The sequence below is a fragment of the Schistocerca americana genome, chromosome X (genome assembly GCF_021461395.2).
Source record: "Schistocerca americana isolate TAMUIC-IGC-003095 chromosome X, iqSchAmer2.1, whole genome shotgun sequence".
In the NCBI taxonomy this organism is placed as follows: domain Eukaryota; kingdom Metazoa; phylum Arthropoda; class Insecta; order Orthoptera; family Acrididae; genus Schistocerca; species Schistocerca americana.
The window spans coordinates 573,465,338-573,490,478 of NC_060130.1; the positions used below are offsets into that span (position 1 = coordinate 573,465,338).

Below are 25,141 nucleotides of genomic sequence, written 5' to 3' on the forward strand. Positions count from 1 at the left end.
AGCACCGTCTAATATCTACAATTACTGAGGTGGCGCAACTCTAGTAATGAAAGAATTGGGCAGTAAAAAAATGGATTAGCTTCTGCAAAATAATGTCCGAAATTTCCACACAAAAATGTTTATTTTGTCCTTATAGCCAAGGAAATGGTACTATTCAGTCCACATCTAAACTATTGGCTATTTTCTTACCAGTCACAATTCATACACACATTTCATATGCGCAGCAGCTAGAAATCTGTCCAGATTCGACCTGAATTAAGCAGCATTTTCACAGTCATTAATTTCACCCCTAATTTGATTTATTACAGTTGGTCCTTATTGTGGATTTCTAAAAAAGAAATTGCTCGCCAAAAATGCTCAGTGGTTGAATACTGAAACATGCCATGGGGATACTAGGAAGGCCAAATTTTCATAAACAAATATCTTTCCAACAATACAATTCCAAAACTTCCAAACTTCACAAAACTGTCTGTAAATGCAACTGCTATTATGGCCACACAATCTGGATGTGAGAAGCATAATATTTCTTCATTTTTCACATTATTTTGACTCGCACTAGTAACATGACCATCCGCTTTCAAAAGCTAGTGAGTCACTCCTCTTCTTGCAGCCTCACTCCAAGTGTAACTATCAGGTAACGAGTGGGAACCGACCCAGTTCTGATTGGCTGACTATACTCGCTGCCAATCAGAATGCTCGCTCATGATCATACTCTAACCAAAACTGGCCTGCTCCAATCCTTGTACACAGATGCATTTATGTCATTCTGACATACAAATATTAAAGTAATGTTTAATAAACGAAAAAAAAAGGAAATAATTCTGGAAATAATCTTTAGATACTGATTTTACTCCAGCTGACTTTCTGGCTGCTCTGTTACAATAGCAATCACACCTAGACATATGTCATCAGCAAAGTGGGTAAATTCCCTAGGATCATTTTCCCACAACATGCTTGTGTAACTCTTGCAGGTTACTTAAGATGGTACATCATGCAACATTTAAGTCTGGCGAATGTCCCACCAACACACTCACATTTATTCCCACAACAATGTTAGACACAAATTATGATTTTGTCTGATTTTTATATTGTGAAAACAAAAAATATTTAAAGTTGTAATATGGAAATCTCAATTAATTAATTCTGCACACTGAGAATTCTGTTTATATTTTCCAGCTATACCAAAAGATGAACTATTATATTTCCTAACTGAATTTAGTTCCCTAAGTGTCAGTTTTTTATTTTTAGCAAATTTTTAATCTCCAAAACTATGATAGTTACAATATTGAAATTTTTATACAATCTTATCCTGAATAACAAAATGTAGCGTACCAATTTTGAAAATGATTGAATAGCATCTAATATCATTTATTTAGGTTCATAGGTGGCATGAGTATACAGTCGCTCGAAGTGACACAGGAGCTGTTCTCATGCTGCGGTAGCAGCAGGTGTATATGACTCATAGGTAGGACACAACTTGCGGTCTCCTTCACAGCCTCTGGCTCCAATACTGTGGGCTGTACTGCAGTGTAGCTTACTACAATAATTGTTATTGTGCATTAACTCACTACATCACAACAGGTGATGAAAAATACAAATTTTCTGATGAGTTCTTATTCTCCAGGTAAAAAATAATTCCACCCAGTGTTAATCCTAAGTTGTTTTTTTTTTTAAATATAAAAATGTGGGTGGGATGTCAAGCCAGCCCAAGTGGGAGCAGGAGAGACACCACTGGACATCTTAATTTCCACTATACTGAGTATAGGCTTCCATTACAAAATATGCACATTTGAATTCCACATAGCAAAAGACAATGACATGCAACTGAATGCTGTGTGAAGAGATGTGGCACTGCACTTTGGCACACTTAAGACCAAATAACATCTCTTACATTTTGTCAAACATATAAGTTTTAGATATTAACCTCTTCAGAAATATGTGCACTACAAAATGAACATATTTTTGAAAAATCTATTTTCTTTCAATTTTTGACATCCTAGCTTAAACACTCGAGTTTTTTTGGGGGGGAGGGGGGGAGGGGGGGAGGGGAGAGGGGAGAGGGGGATGTTTTTGCCCCAGTTCAGAAATATAGTAGATCAGGGGCTGCCCATCAGCCAGCACACAAAGTATCAGCTGGGACTGCGTGAGTAATGTTCCATCCTGCCTGTCAGTAAATGCTCAATCCAGTCACAAATTCTGTTAGATACCCTATAATCATACTTTTGTTAAGTGTTAGTGGTGTACTGAGTTGAATATTCTCTGGAAGTCAAGAAATACTTTATCTGTTTGCTTTGGCCATGGTTTTCAGGATTCAAGCTGCTTAGCTTATGGCAGATCACAGTGGTCGAGTCATCTCATTATATTTTAGTTCAGAATGTGTTCTGAGATTCTAAAACAGATGGACGTCAATGACATTGCATGACTATTCACTTCTGTTACTCTTCATGTAGATAGGTTTGATCTTTGCTTGCTTCCAACAAGTGGGCACAGTTTTCTGTTTGGGAGATGTTATGGTACTGGTATATTGTGGTTAGAAGGAGGGCTAATTCTATATATAATCTGATGAGACCCTGGGCCTTGTTAAGTTTTAGTGATTTCAGCTATTTTGCAACACTGCTGATGCAAATATTTATACTGGTATTATGCAGCTTTATAGTAGTACAATATTTTAACTGCAGTTGTACTTCTGTGTCTTCCACTGTAAAGAAATAATTGAAAATGGAGATCAGAGTTTCTACTTTTGTATTGATACCATAAATTTCGGTTCCATTGTCATCCAAGAGTGTTTGGATACAAACTCTAGTGACACTGTCAGCCTTTTCATATGATTGCAAATTCTTAGGGTTTTTTGAGACATCTGTCAATAACATTCTGTTATCGTAGCTATCAAACAAAACTAAAAACGTTTCATTTGCAATTTCTCTATTTAAAACCTTATTTTTTGTTTTACATGTAAGCTGCAATAGTCACTTTACAAAGACCATACATCATGGTTGGTCCCTCCCATCACAAACTGTTAGTTAATTGATCAATAGCACGGAAAAACCATTATGATGTGGAACGTGTCAAGTGCACGAGAAATGTGCACAGGAAACAAGGTTTTTTATTTTCATTATAGTGTTACACCTAAATATTTCTATTATCTAACCCATTCCCTAAAATGGCACAAAATGCATATATTATATCTCCAGATTTATTTACTCATATTCAAGAATTCATCTATGTTGTAGAAGGAGTTGTCAAGGAGGTATGATCTCAATTTGTTTTTGAAACTATTACTGCTGTCTGTCAGACATTTTATTTCATCTGGTAATTTATCAAAAATTTTTATAGCAGCATATTTTACCCCTTTCTGTACCAAAGATAGCTTAAGTAAGGGATAGTGTAGGTCTTTCTTTTTTCTGGTATTGTAATCATGAAGTCACTGTTGATTTTAAACTGGTCCATGTTGCTGAGAAAAAATTTCATTACTGAGTAAATGTACTGTGAAGCAGTTGTAAGAATTCATAACCTTTTAAACAGATGCCTACAAGATGTGCGACTATGAACCCCACACATTATTCTAACTACTTTCTTTTGAGCAGTGAATACCTTTTGCCTAAGTGTTGAGTTGCCCCAGAATATTATTCCATATGACATCAGAGAGTGGAAGTATGCAAAGTGTGTTAGCTTACTAATTTCTACATCCTCAAAATTGGCAATTATTCTGATTGCAAAAGTTGCTGAACCTAGTTGCTTTAGGAGATCCAAAATATGACTTTTCCAATTAAGATTCTCATCTATATGTACACCCAAAAACTTAGTATGCTCTACCCTGACTACTGACTTCTTTTGATGTGTTATATTTATTGAAGGAATTATACTTTTTGCAGCAGAAAATTGGATGTACTGTGTTTTTTCAAATTTCAGAGCAAGCCCATTCGCAGAAAACCAATTAATAACTTTTACAAAGACCTTATTTGTACCATTTTGTATCAGACTTCCTTTTACTGGATTAATAATTATGCTTGTGTCATCAGCAAACAGTGTCAGTTCAGTATCTTGTTTCACATAAGGAGGGAGGTCATTCAAATATATCAAGAACAGGAGGGGACCCATGATCAAACCTTGTGGAACACCTAATGTAATTTCACCCCAGTTAGATGAAGTGGCAAACTCCTTTGAATCACTTGAAGCATATGAAGAGACTTTTTGCTTCCTGTTCTGTAGATACGACTTAAACCACTCATATGCTGTTCCATTTATACCATAGAATTGTAATTTCTCTAACATAATGTCTTGGTTCACACAATCAAATGCTTCAGATAAGTCATAGAATATTCCTACTGGTGACATTTTACTATTTAAAGACTCCATTATGTGGACAGTGAAATTGTATGTATCTGTCACAGTGGAACAGCATTTCTGAAATCCGAACTGTGATTTGCTAAGTATCCCATTACTGTTGGATGGCTAACCATTCTTCAGTACAGTACTTTCTCAAAGATTTTTGAAAATGCTGTAAGCAAGAGGCCTGACAATGGCTTGTTTTAACCTGTCTGGAAAAATACCCTGAGTCAGTGATGCATTACATATGTGATTCAAAACATCAGCTGTAATTGCTCCACATTGTTTTAATAACTTGTTAGAGGTGTCATCTACTCCAGCAGGACATTTATTTTTCAAAGATTTAATAATTTTCCTTATTTCACAAGAGGTTGTTAGATGAAACTTAATCTGACTAAAATTTTTCAAATCTGACTCTTCCATGTTCTGCCTGGCTTTTTCTTTTGAACTATTCTCACCAATTTTTTTCTCCTACACTTAATAAGTGATTGTTCAATACAGTGGCTACCTGTGTACTGTTGGTTAAGATGGTCTCATTCTCTTTAACAGTGATACTACCTACCCAAGTGGTTACTTTTCCTGTCTCCCTTCTAACAACATTCCATATTGATTTGATTTTATTGCTGGAGTTGTTAATTTCTTCTCTAACGTACATATTTCTCGATTTCCTTACAACTTTTCTCAGTATGTTACAATAAATTTTATAGTGTAAAACTACTCCTGGACCTTTTCTAGTTCTTGCTGTCTCATACAGTTTTCTTTTTCTTTCTGAAGACACTTTAATACCTACAGTAATCCAAGGTTTCTTTGAAAAGTTTGTGGTGTTACATTCAGTAATTTTCTTTGGAAAACAATGTTCAAAAAGGGATATAAATTTATCAAGAAATATGCCGCATTTATCATTAGTATTTGGATCATTATACACATCTTTCCGGTTTGCATTTCCTAAATGTTCTCTGAAGTGCTCTATAGATACCGGGTTGAGCACCGTCACACTTTTTCTCAATGGTTTCTGAAGTGTATGCCCCATTAGGTTTTATAAGTTAATCGATTGTGTATCATGGCCTGATAATCCATTTACCACAGTTCTAATAGGTACATATAATTTTACTGCTTCTTTGACTACTTTTATTGACTTGAGTGGCAACTCTTCTACAAGTTCCTGCCCATGGGATAAATCTACCCTACGGTGCTTCCACCTTTTTATTTACTGCACTGAATATGTAGTCTTTCTTCGATTTTTAGTTATCCTTTGCACTTTTATCATAGTTGGTGCATCTGCATTTTGGTCACTGTTACCAGTTTTGATTTTGACATCCTCAGAGAGGTCATATGTATTTGAAATAAGTCATATTTCAGAAATTCCAAGAGCTGGTTATGTAATAAATATTTCTTAACTGCCAGTTTCAGTCATCTGTTCATCAAGTACCATAAAATTATTTATAACAGCCTCTATGACAGCATACTTACTGTAGCATTAAATAAAATAAAATAAAAAAAGCATCCTGAGTCACTGCTGTAAAATACATTATACAGACAGTAAAATGCACTGAGACAATTAATCCCTGTAAATTGTAATTGGCTTCCACCCTTCATACAACTAACATATTTCCATGCCTTTTTAGATGTTAAGTGTCATATTAATGAGGGATCAACCTTTCCACATTGAAAGTGAAATTTTGTGCCATACTTTAAACATAATAGAGCTTCTTTTTGTAAAGGTTATCACTTTTGTTTTTACAAGTCATATCTCATTTGTTGTTTTATTATCACACTCTGTTTTGGTGCCTGAATTTCTCACATTTATATTTTAAAGCATGTAGCAGTATGGTATCTCTACTACGAGAATGCCAATAATTCTGACTTTGCATTCATTTCTGTTTAGTTTTTGCCTTCAGTACATGCTTTGTAACACAATATTTTTTTCATTCTGGATTACCATTTACACACTAGAGGTGATATACAGTGTCTTGAGCATGCATCTAACAATAAAATGGATTTTAGGTTGGTTTTCAGAATTTGTTGAATGATGTACTTGTTTTCATTTCCACCTTTCTATGTCATCCCATCAGTTGTTTTGTAACTTGTTTGACAATTAAAAAAACCATACACACATTGAAATACACATCCAGTTCATTACATGTCAAACACTTTTTCTAATTTCAGTTCCATTTATTCCGAAAGACTAAAATCTTGCAAGCAACACTAGGGAAAATTTTATCCTCTTAGGACAATGTTCACAATATTCAACTAATATTAAATAAGCTTTCCAGAGCATAAGATAATGTACAAGACAAGCTTTGCTTACATTGCAACAAATACCAAGTTCATCATGCTTTAATCTATTCAGTCTATTTTCATGTGAGACATATCTCCATGTCAAATTGTTCAAGTAAGTTGATGTGAGATCATGTTCATGAATATTACTGTTATCTTCATTATGATTTGTAGCAACTGTCTATGAAAGCAGACATTACATACTGGGATTTTTCAGGCTCCTAATCTAGGTAATGTACTTACCACAGCCACCTGTTGATCAGGGAAAGATGAATTACTGGACTGCCAAAAGCGTTTCTTGAAACTTATCCAGAATATTCTTCAAGTTATAAATTTATGCTCACAAATGTATAAAATTCTTTAAAAGTGTCTAGTCTGTGTAAAAAAAAAAAAGATACTTGTGATTATCTATTACAAACACTGCAACACAGCAAAATGCAGTTCCTTGATAGGGAACCTAAAATGAAGAGGAAAATCTAACTGCACTGCCAGTCAAAAAAAGTGAAGCCCCAGCACGGGAAGAGGAATTGCAATGAATCTTCACTGGTTGAGAGGGCATGTGATATTATTTCAGTGATTAAAAAATATGAGTCAAATTTACAGCAGATTTGGCAGTATAAGCCCCCTTATCAGTATGATGACACATCCATTGTGGCGTGGACGTATGCACTGATTCAGTTAGGAAGCATGTCATTATAACTGGACCATCAATCATTAATACTGTCACTCAGAAAGAGGTGTTTTCTGAGCTAGTCCTGCACATTTTCTGTGTAGTACAGATCTAGAGATCTTGCTGGCCATTGGAGGATTTCATCATCATGCAGATGGTTCATAGGGACACATGTCATATGTTGACAAGCATAGTTCTGTTGGAAAATAGTCCCATGATTCTTGCCCATGAGCAGTAACATATGAGGACCATGGATGTCTGATGCACCACTGTACCATCAGATTTCCCTCACTCACTACCATCCATGATCTAAAGTCATACTCCATGGGTTCCCACATCATGATGGCAGGAGTAACACTGCCATGCCTCACCAGAACTTTTGATAAATGGGGCCTCTGCCCAGGACGCTGCCATACTCACTGGCAATGGTTATCCAGGGTAGTGCAGAGGCATGATTTTTTCTATACATTATGCAATGTCCTTCATCAGAAGTCTGTTCTTCCTGCTTATGGCATCATTCCAAACACAGCTACTTGTGCTGTGGTGGTAGCGGCAGCCTAGGCATGGGACAGTAATTCCCTTGTCCAGCTGCTACTAGTCTCTAAACAATTGTACAGGATGACACAGAATGTTGCATTGAGTCCATTCTTGTTCTCAGATGGCAGGTGCAGATGTCAAGGGATTATGATGTGCCAGATTCACACTACAGTGATCATCCCTTGTGGCAGTCAGATGTGGTCATCTGAAAACTAGTTGAGAAGTATGCTTTTGCTCACATTCCTATGCATTCCAACATCAAGTCAATGTCACATTCAAATGCCTCAAAAGTGTGGATACTGCATGATTTGGTCAGCCAGCCAATTGGGGACTGACAATGGGGCCCCTATCAAACTGTATCAGGTGCTGATGATGCTCTCCTTGAGCATGTAGCTGGATAATCAGTCATTTTGACATAACATTTCAGCAGACCAGCTGGCTGTCATCTTCAGGTGAGTATGCTGATGCATAATCTCACCACATCTGTGTTTCCAACAGAATTGCAGCTCGTTTATACTGGGTGGCTGTAGTTAAACTTTCCCTATTTAACACACTGTAACATGGAAACTAATTACCATGTGAGTTCCAAACTTTGTAGCATCAATGTGCAGAGTATGGGGTGCATGATTTCCACGCATCAAAGTGCCACTGTCCATTATTCCTAAAGCTCTATTATCAAAACAACAGTAATGCTGCAGCTGCGATTCAAGAATATCACTGGCTGAAAGGATTATGGAAGTGTCCTCTTTCTCCACCTGCTGTGTGTAGCATGATGAAGAAGTTCGGATCAATTGGAGAACTGGGTGTCGCTCCAGGAAGAGGCCGATGACTGATTGCACCACAGGTGGTCGATGAATGACAGACAACACTGCGTGAAATTCCCAATCATCAGGCAGTGTGCATGCTGTGTCATAAAAGTTGAACATCCCATAGGCCACTGTACAAAAGGTGCTTCAAACCATTCTCAAATGGTATCAGTAGAAGATCCATGTTGTACAGCAGCTTGCATAACAGGATGTGCAGTGACATGTGGATTTCACGCTCCACCTTCTTGCAAGGATTTAAGTTGATGAGGGCTGGCCCTGGACCATCCTAAGGACAGACAAAGCCCATTTTTCTCTGATGAGTGTGGTGAACACACAGAATTGCCAAGTGTGGGTATCTTCACCTCCAGTCACCATGCATGAAGTTCCTCTGAATGGGGAACGTGTCACTGTATGGTGTGGCTTCATGGGTATGTTCATCATTGGCCCATTCTTTTTGAACAGGTTGGTGCTCAAAGACCAAAGACGTGCAGTGTGACTGGCCAGCATTACTGTGATATGCTTCTCCAGCATGTCATACCCATCCTACAGGAGAGAGACACATTGAACTCAACAGTTTTTATGCAAGATGGGGCTCCACCACACATCACTCATGAAGTTCACCTTTGTCTCAAAAACACATTTGGAAATGGTCAAATTATCTGCTGATCATTTCCAAGTGCTTGGCCGGCATGAACACCTGATATCACTCCCTGTGATTTCTGGTTGTAGGGCTGCCTGAAGGACAGGGTTTACCAGGACAACATTCACACATGTGCTGATCTGAAACCCATCAATCAAGAGAGGTAACCAGCATTCTTATGGGCATGCTTCGTTCTGCCATGTAGAATGCAATCGTGCACTTTCTGACTCTTCTGGACACTGATGGGTGCCATATTGAGGCCCTTTTGTAACAGTAATGGTACCGGTACGTAATGATATGATGTGCACATTAAAAGTGTTTCGATTGAATTGATTCTGCATTACTCTCTTCCCCATGTCATTGACATTAATGCTACCAAGTTTGGTACTCATACAGTAATTAGCTTCCATGTTATAATGTGCTAAATAGGGAAAGTTTAATTATAACCACACGGTATACTGCAGCGAGCCCAGCACACACGTGCAAGCAGAAGCACTGTAAACTTGTAGTGAACCAGTGGATGAAACAGACGAAATCACATATCACTAGCAGAACACTAATTAAAAGAATCCACTGGCCAAAATGAAGACTGTTGTTTAATATAAGATAAAATCAGGTTTCACATCTTACTTCATGGCTAACCCTTATACCTATTAATAATATTATCAGATAATCAAACTGAATAGAATACTTTAAAACATATTCCCAGTAGAGGAAAGCAGGAGCAATTATTTGCACCTCATTATACACAGTTGGAGCTAATGAGTGTGACGATGGTGTTCTAAACATTGGTTCTGAATAGTATGGATATATAAGCCATCCCTCAATCACAAGTAATTGTGTATACTCCAGGTTTCCTCAGTCTCAGATCATCCTTTACTGATCCAAGGAGTGCTGTAAACTTAGCCAGTGGCATGAATATCTTTGTCAAATTCTTGAAATTTTGTTGATGTACTCCCAGCAAAGGGCAAAAAGCAACAGATTTACAAGGATCTTCTGGTGGTTTCAAGTAACACTGTTATAGGTGATAATTAAAACACCCATACTACTATGCTCTATTACTTGAGACTGTTATCTGTTACCTTGAATTTACACTTGAGCCATGACTTTTTTTTTTCCTTAACTCACATTATAAAAGGAAATCTGTAATGTCAAAATTCATTCTTATATTCTATAAATTAATCACCATCTTCCACTCAATCTTAGCAACTTAATTATGTATATGGCAACATTTTATCACTCCAATACTTGTATGTCACTTTCTAATAACTCTTCATTACCTAACTGTTTTCATTAGCTATTTTATCTTCACAACAAAATAATAAGCAAAGAGCTGCATAAAAGAAATTTAATTTCTGTACAAGTTTTGGGCACTTAGTGCCTTCTTCATAGCTATCACATTGGCTACAGTAGGTATAACCTTCTGAATAAGGGCATTAAGTGCCCAAAAGCAGTAAATGAATTAAATTTCTTTTAAGCAACTGATTGCTTAGTTTTTAATTATATGCATTTACAAAGGTATAAGTACAAAATTGTAGAAGTAAGCAGATTTTGTGTTGAGCAGCACTTAAAAGATTGTGCATGTGAACTGCACCTAGATAATGTAGAAATGATATTAGCAACAGTGTACAGGTCCCCTTAGGGGATTGGGAGCTATTCATAAAAACGTTTGACTCCCTGTTATGCCATCTGTCAGACAAAAAGAAGAAGTTACTAATCTGTGGTGATTTCCATGTAAACTTTCTAAGCAATTTTGATAGGAATAATGAAGTAGAAGTGTTATTAATGACATATAACTTAGAATCAGTTATCAATTTCCCTACATGTATAGCTCAAGACAGTAGCACTCTGATAGATTAGGTATTTGTACAACAAGAGGATGTAAAACTAATGCGTGCTTTCCCTGTGATAAATGGATTATCAGACCATGATGCACAACTGATTAACTTACAAAACTTAAGAGGGTGTACAGTTCAGAAACCGTTAAGTAATAGTGTAAGGCTGGTCAACCTGGTATCTATAGAGCACTTCAGAGAAAGTTTTAAAAATGTTAATTGTGGAACTGTATATAATGCACCAAATGTCAATGTTAAATGCAACATATTTCTTAATAAATTTATATCCCTTTATGAACACTGTTGCCCAAAAAAAAGTTACTAAATGTAACAATAAACAGTTTTAAAAGAAACCTTGGATCACTACAGATATTAAAGTGTCTTCAGAAAGCTAAAGAAAATTGTATGAGGCAGCAAGAATTAGTAAAGACTCAGAATAATGTTACACTATAAAAATTATTGTAACATACTGAGAAAATTTGTCAGAAAATCAAAAAATATGCGTATTAGAGATGAAGTTAACAACTCGGGAAATAAAATCAAATCAGTATGGAATGTTGTTAGAAGAGAGACAAGAAAAGTAACCACTGGCGTAGATAATATTATTATTAAAGAGAATGAGACCATCTTAACCAACAGTACACGAGTAGCTAATGCATTTAACAACCATTTCTTAAGTGTAGGTGAAAAAATTGGTGAGGATAGTTTAAAAAAGCCAAGAAGTATATGGAAGAGTCAGTTATGAGAAATCCTACTCAGATTAATTTTCATCTAACAGCTTCTTGTTAAATAAGGATTATCATTTAATCTTTGAAAAATAAATGTTCTGTGGGAGTAGCTGACATATCTAACATGATATTAAAACAATGTGGAGCTGTTACAGCTGATTTTCTGAGTCACATCTGTAATGCATCACTATCACAAGGTATTTTCCCAGACAGGTTAAAATACGGCATGTTCAAACCTCTCTACAAAGAAGAAGACACCACAGATGTCAATAATTACCAGCCACATATCCTTGCTTCAGCATTTTCAAAAATAGTCGAGAAAGCAATGTACTCAAGAGTATATTGCTGCAGAGTGAAAATCTCATTCTGGATACTCAAGAGTAGTTAGCCATCTCTAAAGTAATGGATTTTAAAAATGCTGTTCCACTGAGACAGCAGTATACAATTTCACTGCCAACATAATAGAGTCTTTAAATAGTAAAATGTCACCGATTGGAATTTTCTGTGTACCATGGCATTATGTTACAGAGATTACAATTCTGTGGTATAAATGGAACAGAATGTGAGTGGTTTAAGCCATATCTACAGAACAGGAAGCAAAAAGTTTCTTTATGTGGCTTACGTGAAAGAAAGATCCCTTATCATTTAGCTACAATATAGCAGGACAGCAACTGGCAGCAGTTAAATCTGTAAATTATCTGGGAGTACTCATTAGGAGTGATTTAAAATGGAATGATCATAAAAAGTTGATCGTCAGTAAATCAGATGCCAGACTGAGATTCATTGGAAGAATCCTAAGGAAATGCAATCCAAAAACAAAGGAAGTAGGTTACAGTACGCTTGTTTGCCCACTGCTTGAATACTGCTCACCAGTGTGGGATCCGTACCACATAGGGTTGATAGAAGCGATAGAGAAGTTCCAATGGAGAGCAGCACACTTTGTTACAGGATCATTTAGTAATCACAAAAGCATTACGAAGATGATAGATAAACTCTAGTGGAAGACTCTCCAGGAGAGACACTCAGTAGCTCGGTACGGGCTTTTGTTGAAGTTTCGAGAACATACCTTCACCGAGGAGTCAAGCAGTATATTGCTCCCTCCTACGTATATCTCGCAAAGAGACCAAGATGATAAAATCAGAGAGATTAGAGCCCACACAGAGGCATACAGCCAATCCTTCTTTCCACGAACAATACGAGACTGGAGTAGAAGGGAGAACCGATAGAGGTACTCAAGGTACCCTCCACCACACACCGTCAGGTGGCTTGCGGAGTATGGATGTAGATGCAGATGTAGAAGTGATTTAAGGAAGTTCCCCACTTCATCTACCTGGGGTGAAATTACATTAGGTGTTCCACAGGGTTCGATCATGGGTCCCCTTCTGTTCTTGATATATGTGAATGACCTCCCTTCTTATCTTAAACAAGCAGCTAAACTGACACTGTTTGCTTATGATACAAGCATGGTTATTAATCCACTAAGAGAAACGTGAATAGAAAATGATACACATAATGTCTTTGGAAAAGTTATTGATTGGTGTTCTGCCAATGTGCTTGCACTGAATTTTGAAAAAACACAGTACATCCAATTTTCTACTGCAAAGAGTACAGTTCCTTCAATAAATATAATGCATCAACAGAAGTCAGTAGTCAGGATAGAGCATATTAAGTTTTTGGGTATACATATAGATGAGAATCTTATTTGGAAAATTCATATTTTGGATCTCCTGTAGCGACTGGGTTCAGAAACTTTTGTAGTGAGAATAATTGCTAATTTTGAGCACATAGAAATCAGCAAGCTAACATAATTTGCATACTTTCACTCTCTGATGTCATACGGAATAATATTTTGAGGTAATTCTACGCTTAGGTAAAAAGCATTCACTGCTCAGAAGAAAGTGGTTAGAATAATGTGTGGGGATCATAGTCGCACGTGTTGTAGGCATATTTTTGAAAGGTTAGGAATTCTTACAACAGCCTCACAGTACATTTACTCAGTAATGAAATTTGTTCTCACCAACATGGACCAGTTTAAAAACAACAGTGACATTCATGATTATAATACCAGAAGAAAGAAAGACTTACGCTATCCTCTACTTAACCTATCTTTGGCACAGAAAGGGGTAAAATACATTGTTGTAAAACTTTTTCATAAATTGTCAGATGAAACAAAATGTGTGACAGACAGCAGTAATAGTTTTAAAAATAAATTGAAAACATATCTCCTTGACAACTCCATCTATACCATAGATGAAGTCCTGAATAGGGATACATACATCTATAGGTATAATATAAGGAATATGTTGCATTTAAAGGAATGGGGTAGGTAATACAAATTTTAAGCTTAAATAAAAAATCTTAATTCATGTGTGCATTTCTTATGCACTTGACATATTCCACATCATATGGGTCATCGTGAGACTGGTCAATTGAACACGTAACAACTAACTAACAGTTTCTGGGAATAGATGAAATACTATTTTATCTTTAAATTTTGTTGTTGTCTCTATTTATTCCTTATTTTGAGCACATAGAAATCAGCAAGCTAACATAATTTGCATACTTTCACTCTCTGATGTCATACGGAATAATATTTTGAGGTAATTCTACGCTTAGGTAAAAAGCATTCACTGCTCAGAAGAAAGTGGTTAGAATAATGTGTGGGGATCATAGTCGCACGTGTTGTAGGCATATTTTTGAAAGGTTAGGAATTCTTACAACAGCCTCACAGTACATTTACTCAGTAATGAAATTTGTTCTCACCAACATGGACCAGTTTAAAAACAACAGTGACATTCATGATTATAATACCAGAAGAAAGAAAGACTTACGCTATCCTCTACTTAACCTATCTTTGGCACAGAAAGGGGTAAAATACATTGTTGTAAAACTTTTTCATAAATTGTCAGATGAAACAAAATGTGTGACAGACAGCAGTAATAGTTTTAAAAATAAATTGAAATCATATCTCCTTGACAACTCCATCTATACCATAGATGAAGTCGTGAATAGGGATACATACATCTATAGGTATAATATAAGGAATATGTTGCATTTAAAGGAATGGGGTAGGTAATACAAATTTTAAGCTTAAATAAAAAATCTTAATTCATGTGTGCATTTCTTATGCACTTGACATATTCCACATCATATGGGTCACCGTGAGACTGGTCAATTGAACACGTAACAACTAACTAACAGTTTCTGGGAATAGATGAAATACTATTTTATCTTTAAATTTTGTTGTTGTCTCTATTTATTCCTTCATTTATGTTTGCCTTCTTTATTTTTTGGCTTCATACTTCTTTATTTCATTAATATTTCCATATTAGATAACTTTATGTTCCTATCCTGTCTTCTATAACTTCTCTTTCTCACATCCTGTTCTTTTTTTGTGTGCTGTTGTCTCTCAATTTGTGGCTTACCTCTCAGCATATGTCAGCGCCTATATAATGGGTGTCTCTCCTAACAGCACAAATTCTCTGGTGTTTCAGCAGATATTTTCAGTTTCGTTTTTGCGATGTGTAGATTGAGTCAGTCCAAAGAAATACCGATAATAATCTGTTTAATGTGATGCCCAGTATAGAGTACTCCAGCAACAACTCACATGCCACTGTGCCCACACTGTCTGCTACAGCCACCCAGCACTACTACTCAGTTCCTGTTGGAGTACTGCTTGTTCTTCATATTTTACTGTCTCTATCAAATACATATTGACAAAATTAAAATTGCACCAAACTAATTTGGGACTGCTCTGTCAAATGGGCATGTAAAAGTTCACTTTAAAAATTAAGTTTGTAATGGGGTACAAGCTGACACTTTCCATTGACAATGGGCATTTTGCATAAAAGGCGAGATGATCAGTATTTGTTTGGGCTGACCCCACTACTGTGAGCCTGCCATACTGAGTTGCTTTGCTGGCTGGCAGCCTACAAGTCAGGGACAAAAATTGAGACATTAGTCTGAGTGTGTAGGGGGGGGGGGGGGGGGGTGAAAGATGGCCAGAGAGAGAGGAGAGAATTGGGGGGGGGGGAGGCAGGAGGAGATCGGCAAAGAGAGGGGGAAGAGGAGGTGGTCAGAGCAAAGGAGGGTAGGGGATGAGAGAGAAAGGGAAGCATTAGTTGGACAGAGGGAGATAAGGTGACAGACCAATGGAGGGGAGGAGGGGATGGATAGAGAGAGAGGAGGAGGAGGAGGAGGAGATGGTCAGAGAAAGAGGGGGGGGGGGGGGGGGAGATAACGGACAGAGAGAGAGAGATGGAGGAAGTGATGGACAAAGAGAGTTGTGAGGAGGAATGGACCGAGAGGGGGCAGAAGGATATGTAGCTGTGCTGTGCTGTGCTGTAGCCAAGTGGCTGTAGCTTGTGCTGAATTGGTGCTGCTGTCAGATGGATGGGGCAGCACAGTTGCTGGCAGCTCCCATCACTGCCATGACATATTGCCCCAAATACCAGTTAAATATGGAATAGATTACATTCATGCCTCCTGAGAACCTTCCTGGCACACATTGCTGAAATAATTTATGTGAAAGTGATGATATTCATTTACCTGATATTGTTCTCGGAATTTTTATCATAGTTCTATGCAGCAGCCTGTGTACAAAATTACTGCAATGTCAGACAAGATGTCTGATCGCAAATACTTACAAGTAAACCTACACAAGTGATATATTTCAGTTTTGATTGACTTTGAACATGTTGTAGTGTACATCAAAATAAGAGACACCAATTTTTTATGTGCCCATTTGGCCATTAGGGGTGTGTAAAGCCACCATGAAAAAAATTGAGTTCCATATTTCTGAATGAATACCACTGAAATGGTACCAGATATAAAAAATAGATATAAATAAAATGTCTATTATCTGCAATGTACGTTACAATCATGTAACTAGATTTGTCAAGAACATCATTTTTTAAACCCCCAACCACTCATTATTTAGCTTTTTATTTTGATGTTTAATAGCAAAATGCATAATGTCATTAATAACAAATTATATCATATATGAGGAAGTGGTATTCCAAATATACATTTGTCAGAAATGAGCTAAAAATATCTTTATATTACTGTATGCAGTGAAACTGTGCTGCAGTGTCACACATTCATCCATTGGCCACCAAAATTTACAAATTTACTTTTTCTGTCATAAATTGTATGAATATCAATTTATGCCCAATTTTCATAACTTCTTTAACTCCTTGTTTATTAATTTTTCCATAGAGTGTATTATGCTCAATTTTTTCAAATGCCTCGTCATCTAATTAGTGATGCGCATGAATGGATTAACGAGATTCCTGCTGTCCCTATCTACTATCTAGCGAAACCACTGCCAAGGGAACAGGCTTGGAAAAATTAGCGGGGAAAGAAGACCCTGTTGAGCTTGACTCTAGTCTGGCACTGTGAGGTGACATGAGAGGTGTAGCATTTAAGATCCACACATACATAAAAAAAATTTTCTTTAATTTTGCTTCACACTACAGTGTATTCAAAGCCAATCAAAACTGAAGTGGTAGATTTACTAGTTAGTGCTTCCTGTGTAAAATGTAAACTTTTATGGCTGGAATTGCCACAATTAATTAAATATACTGGGCAACCATGGCATGATAGCCCAGAATATTTTTATTAATTATGATTGGTATCTGTGTGAAGCAGGGGAAGGTTGCTAGTCAGCATATACTTCTGAATAGACAGTCCTCTGTGGTTAGTAAGTAGGCACTCCAAAACTTGAGTTTTAGGTGTAACAAGCCATAGATGCATTAGCCTCTTATTATGCAGTTATTCTGAGCTTTGTTTTGTGTGATGTTCCATTCTCTGCTTTGTTACTTCTTTTATGCATTTTACCTCTCTTGCACCTTGGATATGTCTCAACAGTTGAACTTTTGGCTTTGGAAAATCGAGATGCAATGTCCTTTCTTAGTACATATCACAGCTGGCCCTTCAGCATTAGTGATTGTGTGTAAGTGAATCTGCATTTACAAAAATGTAATGTAAGTGCCATGTAAGTACCATAATTCAAATAATGTAATTAGTTTCACCCATACCACTGAAATATTTATGTGCTGCTTCTCAAATAAGATTGTATTATATACCTGCCTCTTTATCAACATTACAACTCTAATTTTAGATTTAAAATGTATTTTATTAGTCACTGCCTAGTGCTAAATATCTATACACGCTTCTTTTTTTTTCTTTCAATTTACAGCCATGTGATGTGAACAAACAACGTCAGAGGACAAGATCAGTATTGAGAAAACCAGCCAAAGCAGACTACCCATGTCCTCCTTTAATAGAGGTTCAGTCCTGTGAAATCAATGTAACTTGTTTCACATATAGCTGGCAAGAGACTCGATTTAGTTCTTGTTTACCATTAGGTGGAAGCCCATGTGGAGAAGGAATACAGGCAAGAGCTGTCTATTGTCGACGAAGCGATGGAAGAACTGTTGAGGACAGGTAAGATGACAATTCATGTGTTATCTAGCAAAATTTGTTGTACTAATTGTAAACTAACCAATTTTGATCTATCTGAAAAGTTACCTGTTTAGTATATGGATAGAAGATAAAATTTTTATCCAGGAGTCGATGTTTTTATAAGTGAAACATTAAAATTAGTTTATATCATCACACTGTTCAGAAAGTATGAAGCAAAGGTGAGCCACATTCCACACAAAAACTAAAAAGAAATTATGACTAAAGACAGCAGGTGAGGATCACATATGAGCCAATGTAAATATAAGGAACCATATTCCTATCTGCTGCCTGATATTTAAAAAAAAAAGTGTTACTAGAACATTCACTCATTTTATTTAAATTTTAGGACCAGCTTCTCATTGATACAGTATCCACAATAGAAAAAATATAACAAATACTTTCTTCGCTATACTGTCCTTGTTGACAAAAAAAGAATTTTATATCCTTGTCCATGTCTACACTGTAATAGAATTTTAGAATACTGTGAGGCTGTGCATTGTGATGGAGATTATTTTCACTTATTTGTAATAATGCATGTTCCAAAATGCTCATGATATTATCTGCAGTACAAACATTGCAATGCATATTGATATATATGCAGAGATAGTGAGTTACTACTTTTGAAAATAAGTGGAATTGTTGTGAGTGATTGTGTTGGGGTAACTACAGAGAAATACATATCTAAAATGCCTCAAATATTGTCCACTCCCATAGAAGCTGCTTTCTACCAACTAAATACTGCTCTGCATTTTGCCCATTCCCTTGACTGTGAAGAGGTGAATCAGTGGCAGTACTGAACATTTAAGCACCTGCCAGTGTAGTTAACTGTGTTTGTAATACATGCAGTAATTTTTTAAGAGTTGTAGATTCTCTGTTCAAATAGCATAAATATTTCTGCACAGAGCTCCAGAATCTTCATACCAGATATCAATATGTTCTCCAAATAGGTGACACTATCAAGATATTAGTGATCAAATGTAGAAAGATTCACAAAGAAAGTCAGCATTTGAAGTGCTGTTGAAAAACTTTGGGCGCAGGATAGTACTCAATACCAAGAGTCAGTTAAAACAAAAAAGTTATAGTTGTGAGATATTTGCGGGCAAACCTAAATGTTTACAGAAAGACAGGCTCCATGGGGTATAATGTAGCATATTTCTAGCAATAGAGTGAAACCTTAAAGCAACATAGGAAGAAACTGAGTCTCTACACAGATAGTTTGCACAAGGATAACAATCATAAATATGACAAACGCTGTAGTTGGAGCCACCAGACTCATTTGACAAGTTATAGCAGTTGGAGGTGACATTAGCTGTGCCATAATATATTGGGAAAAATAAAATTTCATAACTGCAGGATGAGACAATCCTTCTTGCAAAAAATCTATCAAAGCTTTCTTTGAGATCTGAATGGAACTGATGTTTTAGAATTCTACTCACAATGTAAGTAACTAAACTTCTTGAAATAAACAGATAAATATTCTTTTAGAGATGGTAAACAGCCAATCAGTTGCAAATGGGTTTACTAAAACCCCTTTACTGTGGTGTCAACATTTATAAAGTCTTCTTCAGAAGGAAATATTGACAACTGGACTACATGTTGTGGCAGAGGAAAAGTTAAAATATAGCCAAAGGTGTCAGTCAAGTATCAAATTTCACCTCCATAATAATTGAAGCACGCAGAACATGGTTGTAGGCGTTTGGTATTTCCTCATCAATGTACAGCTGCACCATCACCAAGGCAATGCTTTGCATTCTGTAAATAATGAGACAAAATGTTATGAGAGTACCCTTACAAATTTTTGTTGTATATTGATCCTGTCAGTGGCACAAAAATCAGTGTCCATACATATGGATGATAGAAGGATTGAAATAAAATACAGTAAAACAAAGCCATAATCAGATTAAAAAATTTAATTCATTGGAAAAGGAACACAGCTGGTGTTCTAACCCAAGAACACTGGACTTTATTACATGAAAAAGCATAAACACATGGGAGACTAAGTTCATACAGCAGACAACACACAAGCAACCAGCAGAGGCTGGTGCTCCAGCCTATATAGTCATTAGTTCTAACAGGGGCACAAATGGCAGGCTATGCACGCAACTGCTGTCATACTAGCTGGCCAAGTGGCCTCTAGTGGCCAAATCAAGCACGACCTTCATGTGCAAGCTATGAAGCAGCACACATACAAATTCGGTAGTTACAGCACTCCTCTTCCTTTGCAAAGAAGTGAACACTGTGCCCATGTCCATTTCTTCTGTTGTTGTCATTGATTAATGAGCCATGTGATGTGCTTCTGTTAGTGTGTAGGGTCAGAAGTGGTATGAGGGCAGAAAGGTGTGAGAGTCCATATGGTAGGACAGGTGATGGTGGTGAAGATTTCATTTCCACATCTGAGTTCATCCTCAGTGAAGGAGGCCACAGTGAAGGTGGCTCAATAGGCAGCACTGGCTGCAACAGAGGTGGCAGTGGCAGAGGTGTTAGCTGGGACAGTGCAAGAACTGTGGTCCTGACTTGACCACCAACAGCTGAATGGGGCACCTACATTAGAGGAGACAGTTGTGATAATGTCGGCAGCAGCGAATGCACCATCCACGATTAATGAGACGGAGGACACGAGGGCAGCAGAGATGTTCCTGGTATGCAGGTGTGCACACAGGGTCATAGATGGTCAAAGTGTCATAATGCCCTTCCCTCAGCAGTGTGAACAATGCAGAGGTGTTGGCCATAGTGACTCTTGATGACTACTGGCAGCCATTTCAGTCAGCAGCCAAAATTGCAACTGTGCCAGTCATAAGCATTGTGGAGACAATGTCAGCAGATGTCCTGGTGTCAGTTGGAGCAGATGTAGCAGAGTCTGGGGCTAACAGTCATACAACAATTCTATTGAACTCTTTATCTCCAACTGGGGTAAAACTGTAAGAACTGAGGAACCAGTCAGAGCCACTTCCGGCGACACATACGAAACATGTTTTTTTGTGTGAATCTTAAATGTTCATACTACTCGTTCAGCTTCTCTATTTGATTGAGGGTGGAAAGGAGGAGCTGTGACATGGCAAACACCACTTTTTTTTATTTTTTAATCTTCAAATTCCTCAGATGCATACTGGAGGCCATTGTGTATAACTATCATATACGGCAGACTTTACACTTGAATTGATTCCCAAGACTGCTGTGGAATTGGCCATTGTGACAAATATGCACCGTGGAGGGGGGGGGGGGGGGGGGGGGAGGGGGGACACACTGTGGGCAGGTTGCAACAACTCACACAATTTCCACTTCAATGCTTGTCCAAAAAACATGCCTGCATGCTAGCACTTTTGTACATGACACATCCCAGTGGTCCACAGGTAATAAATGCATAACATCATCAAAAGAAACAATTTGGCTTGAAATAGGATCCACAACTACTGCAGCTGCAATTTTAGTGCCAGTAATAGGTAAACCATTAACAACATTTTCCAAATGAAAACAAAGCAATTCCTCTTTATCAAACTGAATCTGAACACATCGGCAAAGATGATAAGGCATTAGTATTTGCATGTTACGCCATTGGTCATCAATATACCTCCTAACTGTATCATAACAGGAAAAATAGCTCACTGCTGCAAGCAATGCATGGCTTTGTCTGGAAAGAATAACTGTGGTTTTAAAAGAGATACCAGTGGTTTGTGGTCTGTGATCAGATGAAACTTAGACCCATATAGAATAACATGAAATTTTTGTTTTTGAGAATACACATTTGCTAAAGCCCCTTTCTGTATCTGAGAACAACGCTGTTGTGCTGAATTTAAGGTTTTAGAGGCATATGCAATAGTGTGTTCTGTTCTGTTTGCATACATATGAGCAAGGACGGCGCCAAGGCCGAAATGAGATATGTCTATGGCTACCACAAGGTGCTGGCCTGCCTGAAAACTGATGAAACAAGAAGCTGACTGCAGCTTGAACTTTCGACAACTTGAATGCCTGGTCACAAGCTGGGGATCATACGAAGTGAACATCATTATGTAATGATGCATGGAATGGTTGCACCACAGTAGCAGCATCAGATATGAATTTGAAGTAGTACACAATTGTGCCTAAAAATGCCTGTGGGGTGAGGCAACACAGCAATAGCATCAGTATGCTGGCATGATGGTTAAATACCCAAATTAATAATAGATAGTTGAAGAAACTGTATCTTGTTCAAACTGCACATTAACCCTGCTGACCATCAAACAGAAAATAGAGCATGAAGGTTCTGCAAATGTTCCTGTGTAGAGGCATCAGACACCACTATGTCATCTAAACACACTCCTGGAAATGGAAAAAAGAACACATTGACACCGGTGTGTCAGACCCACCATACTTGCTCCGGACACTGCGAGAGGGCTGTACAAGCAATGATCACACGCACGGCACAGCGGACACACCAGGAACCGCGGTGTTGGCCGTCGAATGGCGCTAGCTGCGCAGCATTTGTGCACCGCCGCCGTCAGTGTCAGCCAGTTTGCCGTGGCATACGGAGCTCCATCGCAGTCTTTAACACTGGTAGCATGCCGCGACAGCGTGGACGTGAACCGTATGTGTAGTTGACGGACTTTGAGCGAGGGCGTATAGTGGGCATGCGGGAGGCCGGGTGGACGTACCGCCGAATTGCTCAACACGTGGGGCATGAGGTCTCCACAGTACATCGATGTTGTCGCCAGTGGTCGGCGGAAGGTGCACGTGCCCGTCGACCTGGGACCGGACTGCAGCGACGCACGGATGCACACCAAGACCGTAGGATCCTACGCAGTGCCGTAGGGGACCGCACCGCCACTTCCCAGCAAATTAGGGACACTGTTGCTCCTGGGGTATCGGCGAGGACCATTCGCAACCGTCTCCATGAAGCTGGGCTACGGTCCCGCACACCGTTAGGCCGTCTTCCGCTCACGCCCCAACATCGTGCAGCCCGCCTCCAGTGGTGTCGTGACAGGCGTGAATGGAGGGACGAATGGAGACGTGTCGTCTTCAGCGATGAGAGTCGCTTCTGCCTTGGGGCCAATGATGGTCGTATGCGTGTTTGGCGCCGTGCAGGTGAGCGCCACAATCAGGACTGCATACGACCGAGGCACACAGGGCCAACACCCGGCATCATGGTGTGGGGAGCGATCTCCTACACTGGCCGTACACCACTGGTGATCGTCGAGAGGACACTGAATAGTGCACTGTACATCCAAACCGTCATCGAACCCATCGTTCTACCATTCCTAGACCAGCAAGGGAACTTGCTGTTCCAACAGGACAATGCACATCTGCATGTATCCCGTGCCACCCAACGTGCTATAAAAGGTGTAAGTCAACCACCCTGGCCAGCAAGATCCCCGGATCTGTCCCCCATTGAGCATGTTTGGGACTGGATGAAGCGTCGTCTCACGCGGTCTGCACGTCCAGCACGAACGCTGGTCCAACTGAGGTGACAGGTGGAAATGGCATGGCAAGCCGTTCCACAGGACTACATCCAGCATCTCTACGATCGTCTCCATGGGAGAATAGCAGCCTGCATTGCTGCGAAAGGTGGATATACACTGTACTAGTGCCGACATTGTGCATGCTCTGTTGCCTGTGTCTATGTGCCTGTGGTTCTGTCAGTGTGATCATGTGATGTATCTGACCCCAGGAATGTGTCAATAAAGTTTCCCCTTCCTGTGACAATGAATTCACGGTGTTCTTATTTCAATTTCCAGGAGTGTAGTTGATGCAGCCTGGAACTAATTCAATAAGTTGCTCTAAAAAGTGTTGAAAAATATCTGGTGCACTTACCACACCAAAAAGCAAATGCTGATATTGATAAAGCTCAAATGATGTATTGATAAATAGGTGGTGTTTAGATTCTTTGTCTAGCAACAGCTGCAAATATGCATCTGCTAAGTCAATCACTGAAAAATAAGGCTCCCCTATAATTATGCTAACAGCTCATTAGGGTATGGTAATGGATAGGTATCAATGATTAACTGTGCTTTAATTGATTTTTTAAAGTCACTTCAGAGGTGTAATTTACCTTTAGGTATCTTTATTATCACCAGTGGTGTTGACCAATCATTGGAAGGAATAGGTCAAATAACATCAAGGAATTGAAGATGATCTAATTCTGCTTTTACTTTTACCTGTAATGTTATGGGTACTGAGCAAGCGTGGAAAAAATGGGGGTGGGCAGACCATTTCATTGTAATATGAGCCTGAAATTCTGTTGTGCATCTCAGTCGTGGAAAAAAGAAAGAGGAAAATTCAGCACAGAGAGCATCTAACTGTTGATATGGAACTTGATCAGAAACTAAATGCACTTTGTTATCGATGGAGAATGCTAAAAGTTTAGAAGTGTACAAACCAAACAGATTTTCAGTGCAAACATTTTCCACAGCTAGGAGTGTTAATGAATTAACCGCAGCCTTTAAGTCCCAGGTATATAAAACTGTCCAAGACTGGAAATCTGTTGCTTGTTATAACTCACTAGCCTCCATGGCAATGGGCCAGAGGGAGAGAACCCAAATCCACATAAGTTTGAGAATTCACCAACGTTGCTGCTGCACCCTTGTGCACCTGCATTCTCAGTACTCAGGTTCAGATGAGAGTTACACACAAAAGCAATGTGTCATTTTTATGGCACCTATTACACATTGCCTAGTCTTGGGGCATGTGGGCCGTTCATGTTGAATGAAAAGCATGGGCATGATGCAGCAGAAAATCAGGCTGTTGCTGTTGTTACGCAGACCATTGTTGTCATGAACAACAGTTACCTATATGACACTGAGACATCTGTCAGACTGTTACAATGGCTTCTCCATTCCCTTGAAAACTGACTGAAGGCTGAGAGGAGTGAGAGGAATTGATTTCTG

At 38.4% G+C, this 25,141-nt stretch overlaps 1 protein-coding gene across 1 annotated transcript in view; it reads left to right on the plus strand.

Moving 5' to 3' along the window:
* The window catches only part of LOC124555261 (thrombospondin type-1 domain-containing protein 7A-like), a 1,197,505-nt gene that overhangs the window by 1,070,022 nt on the left and 102,342 nt on the right, over positions 1 to 25,141 (plus strand). The window contains exon 23 of the mRNA XM_047129129.1: positions 18,019 to 18,266. Coding sequence (XP_046985085.1) covers positions 18,019 to 18,266 — 248 coding nt within the window. The remainder of the gene's footprint in view (positions 1 to 18,018; positions 18,267 to 25,141) is intronic.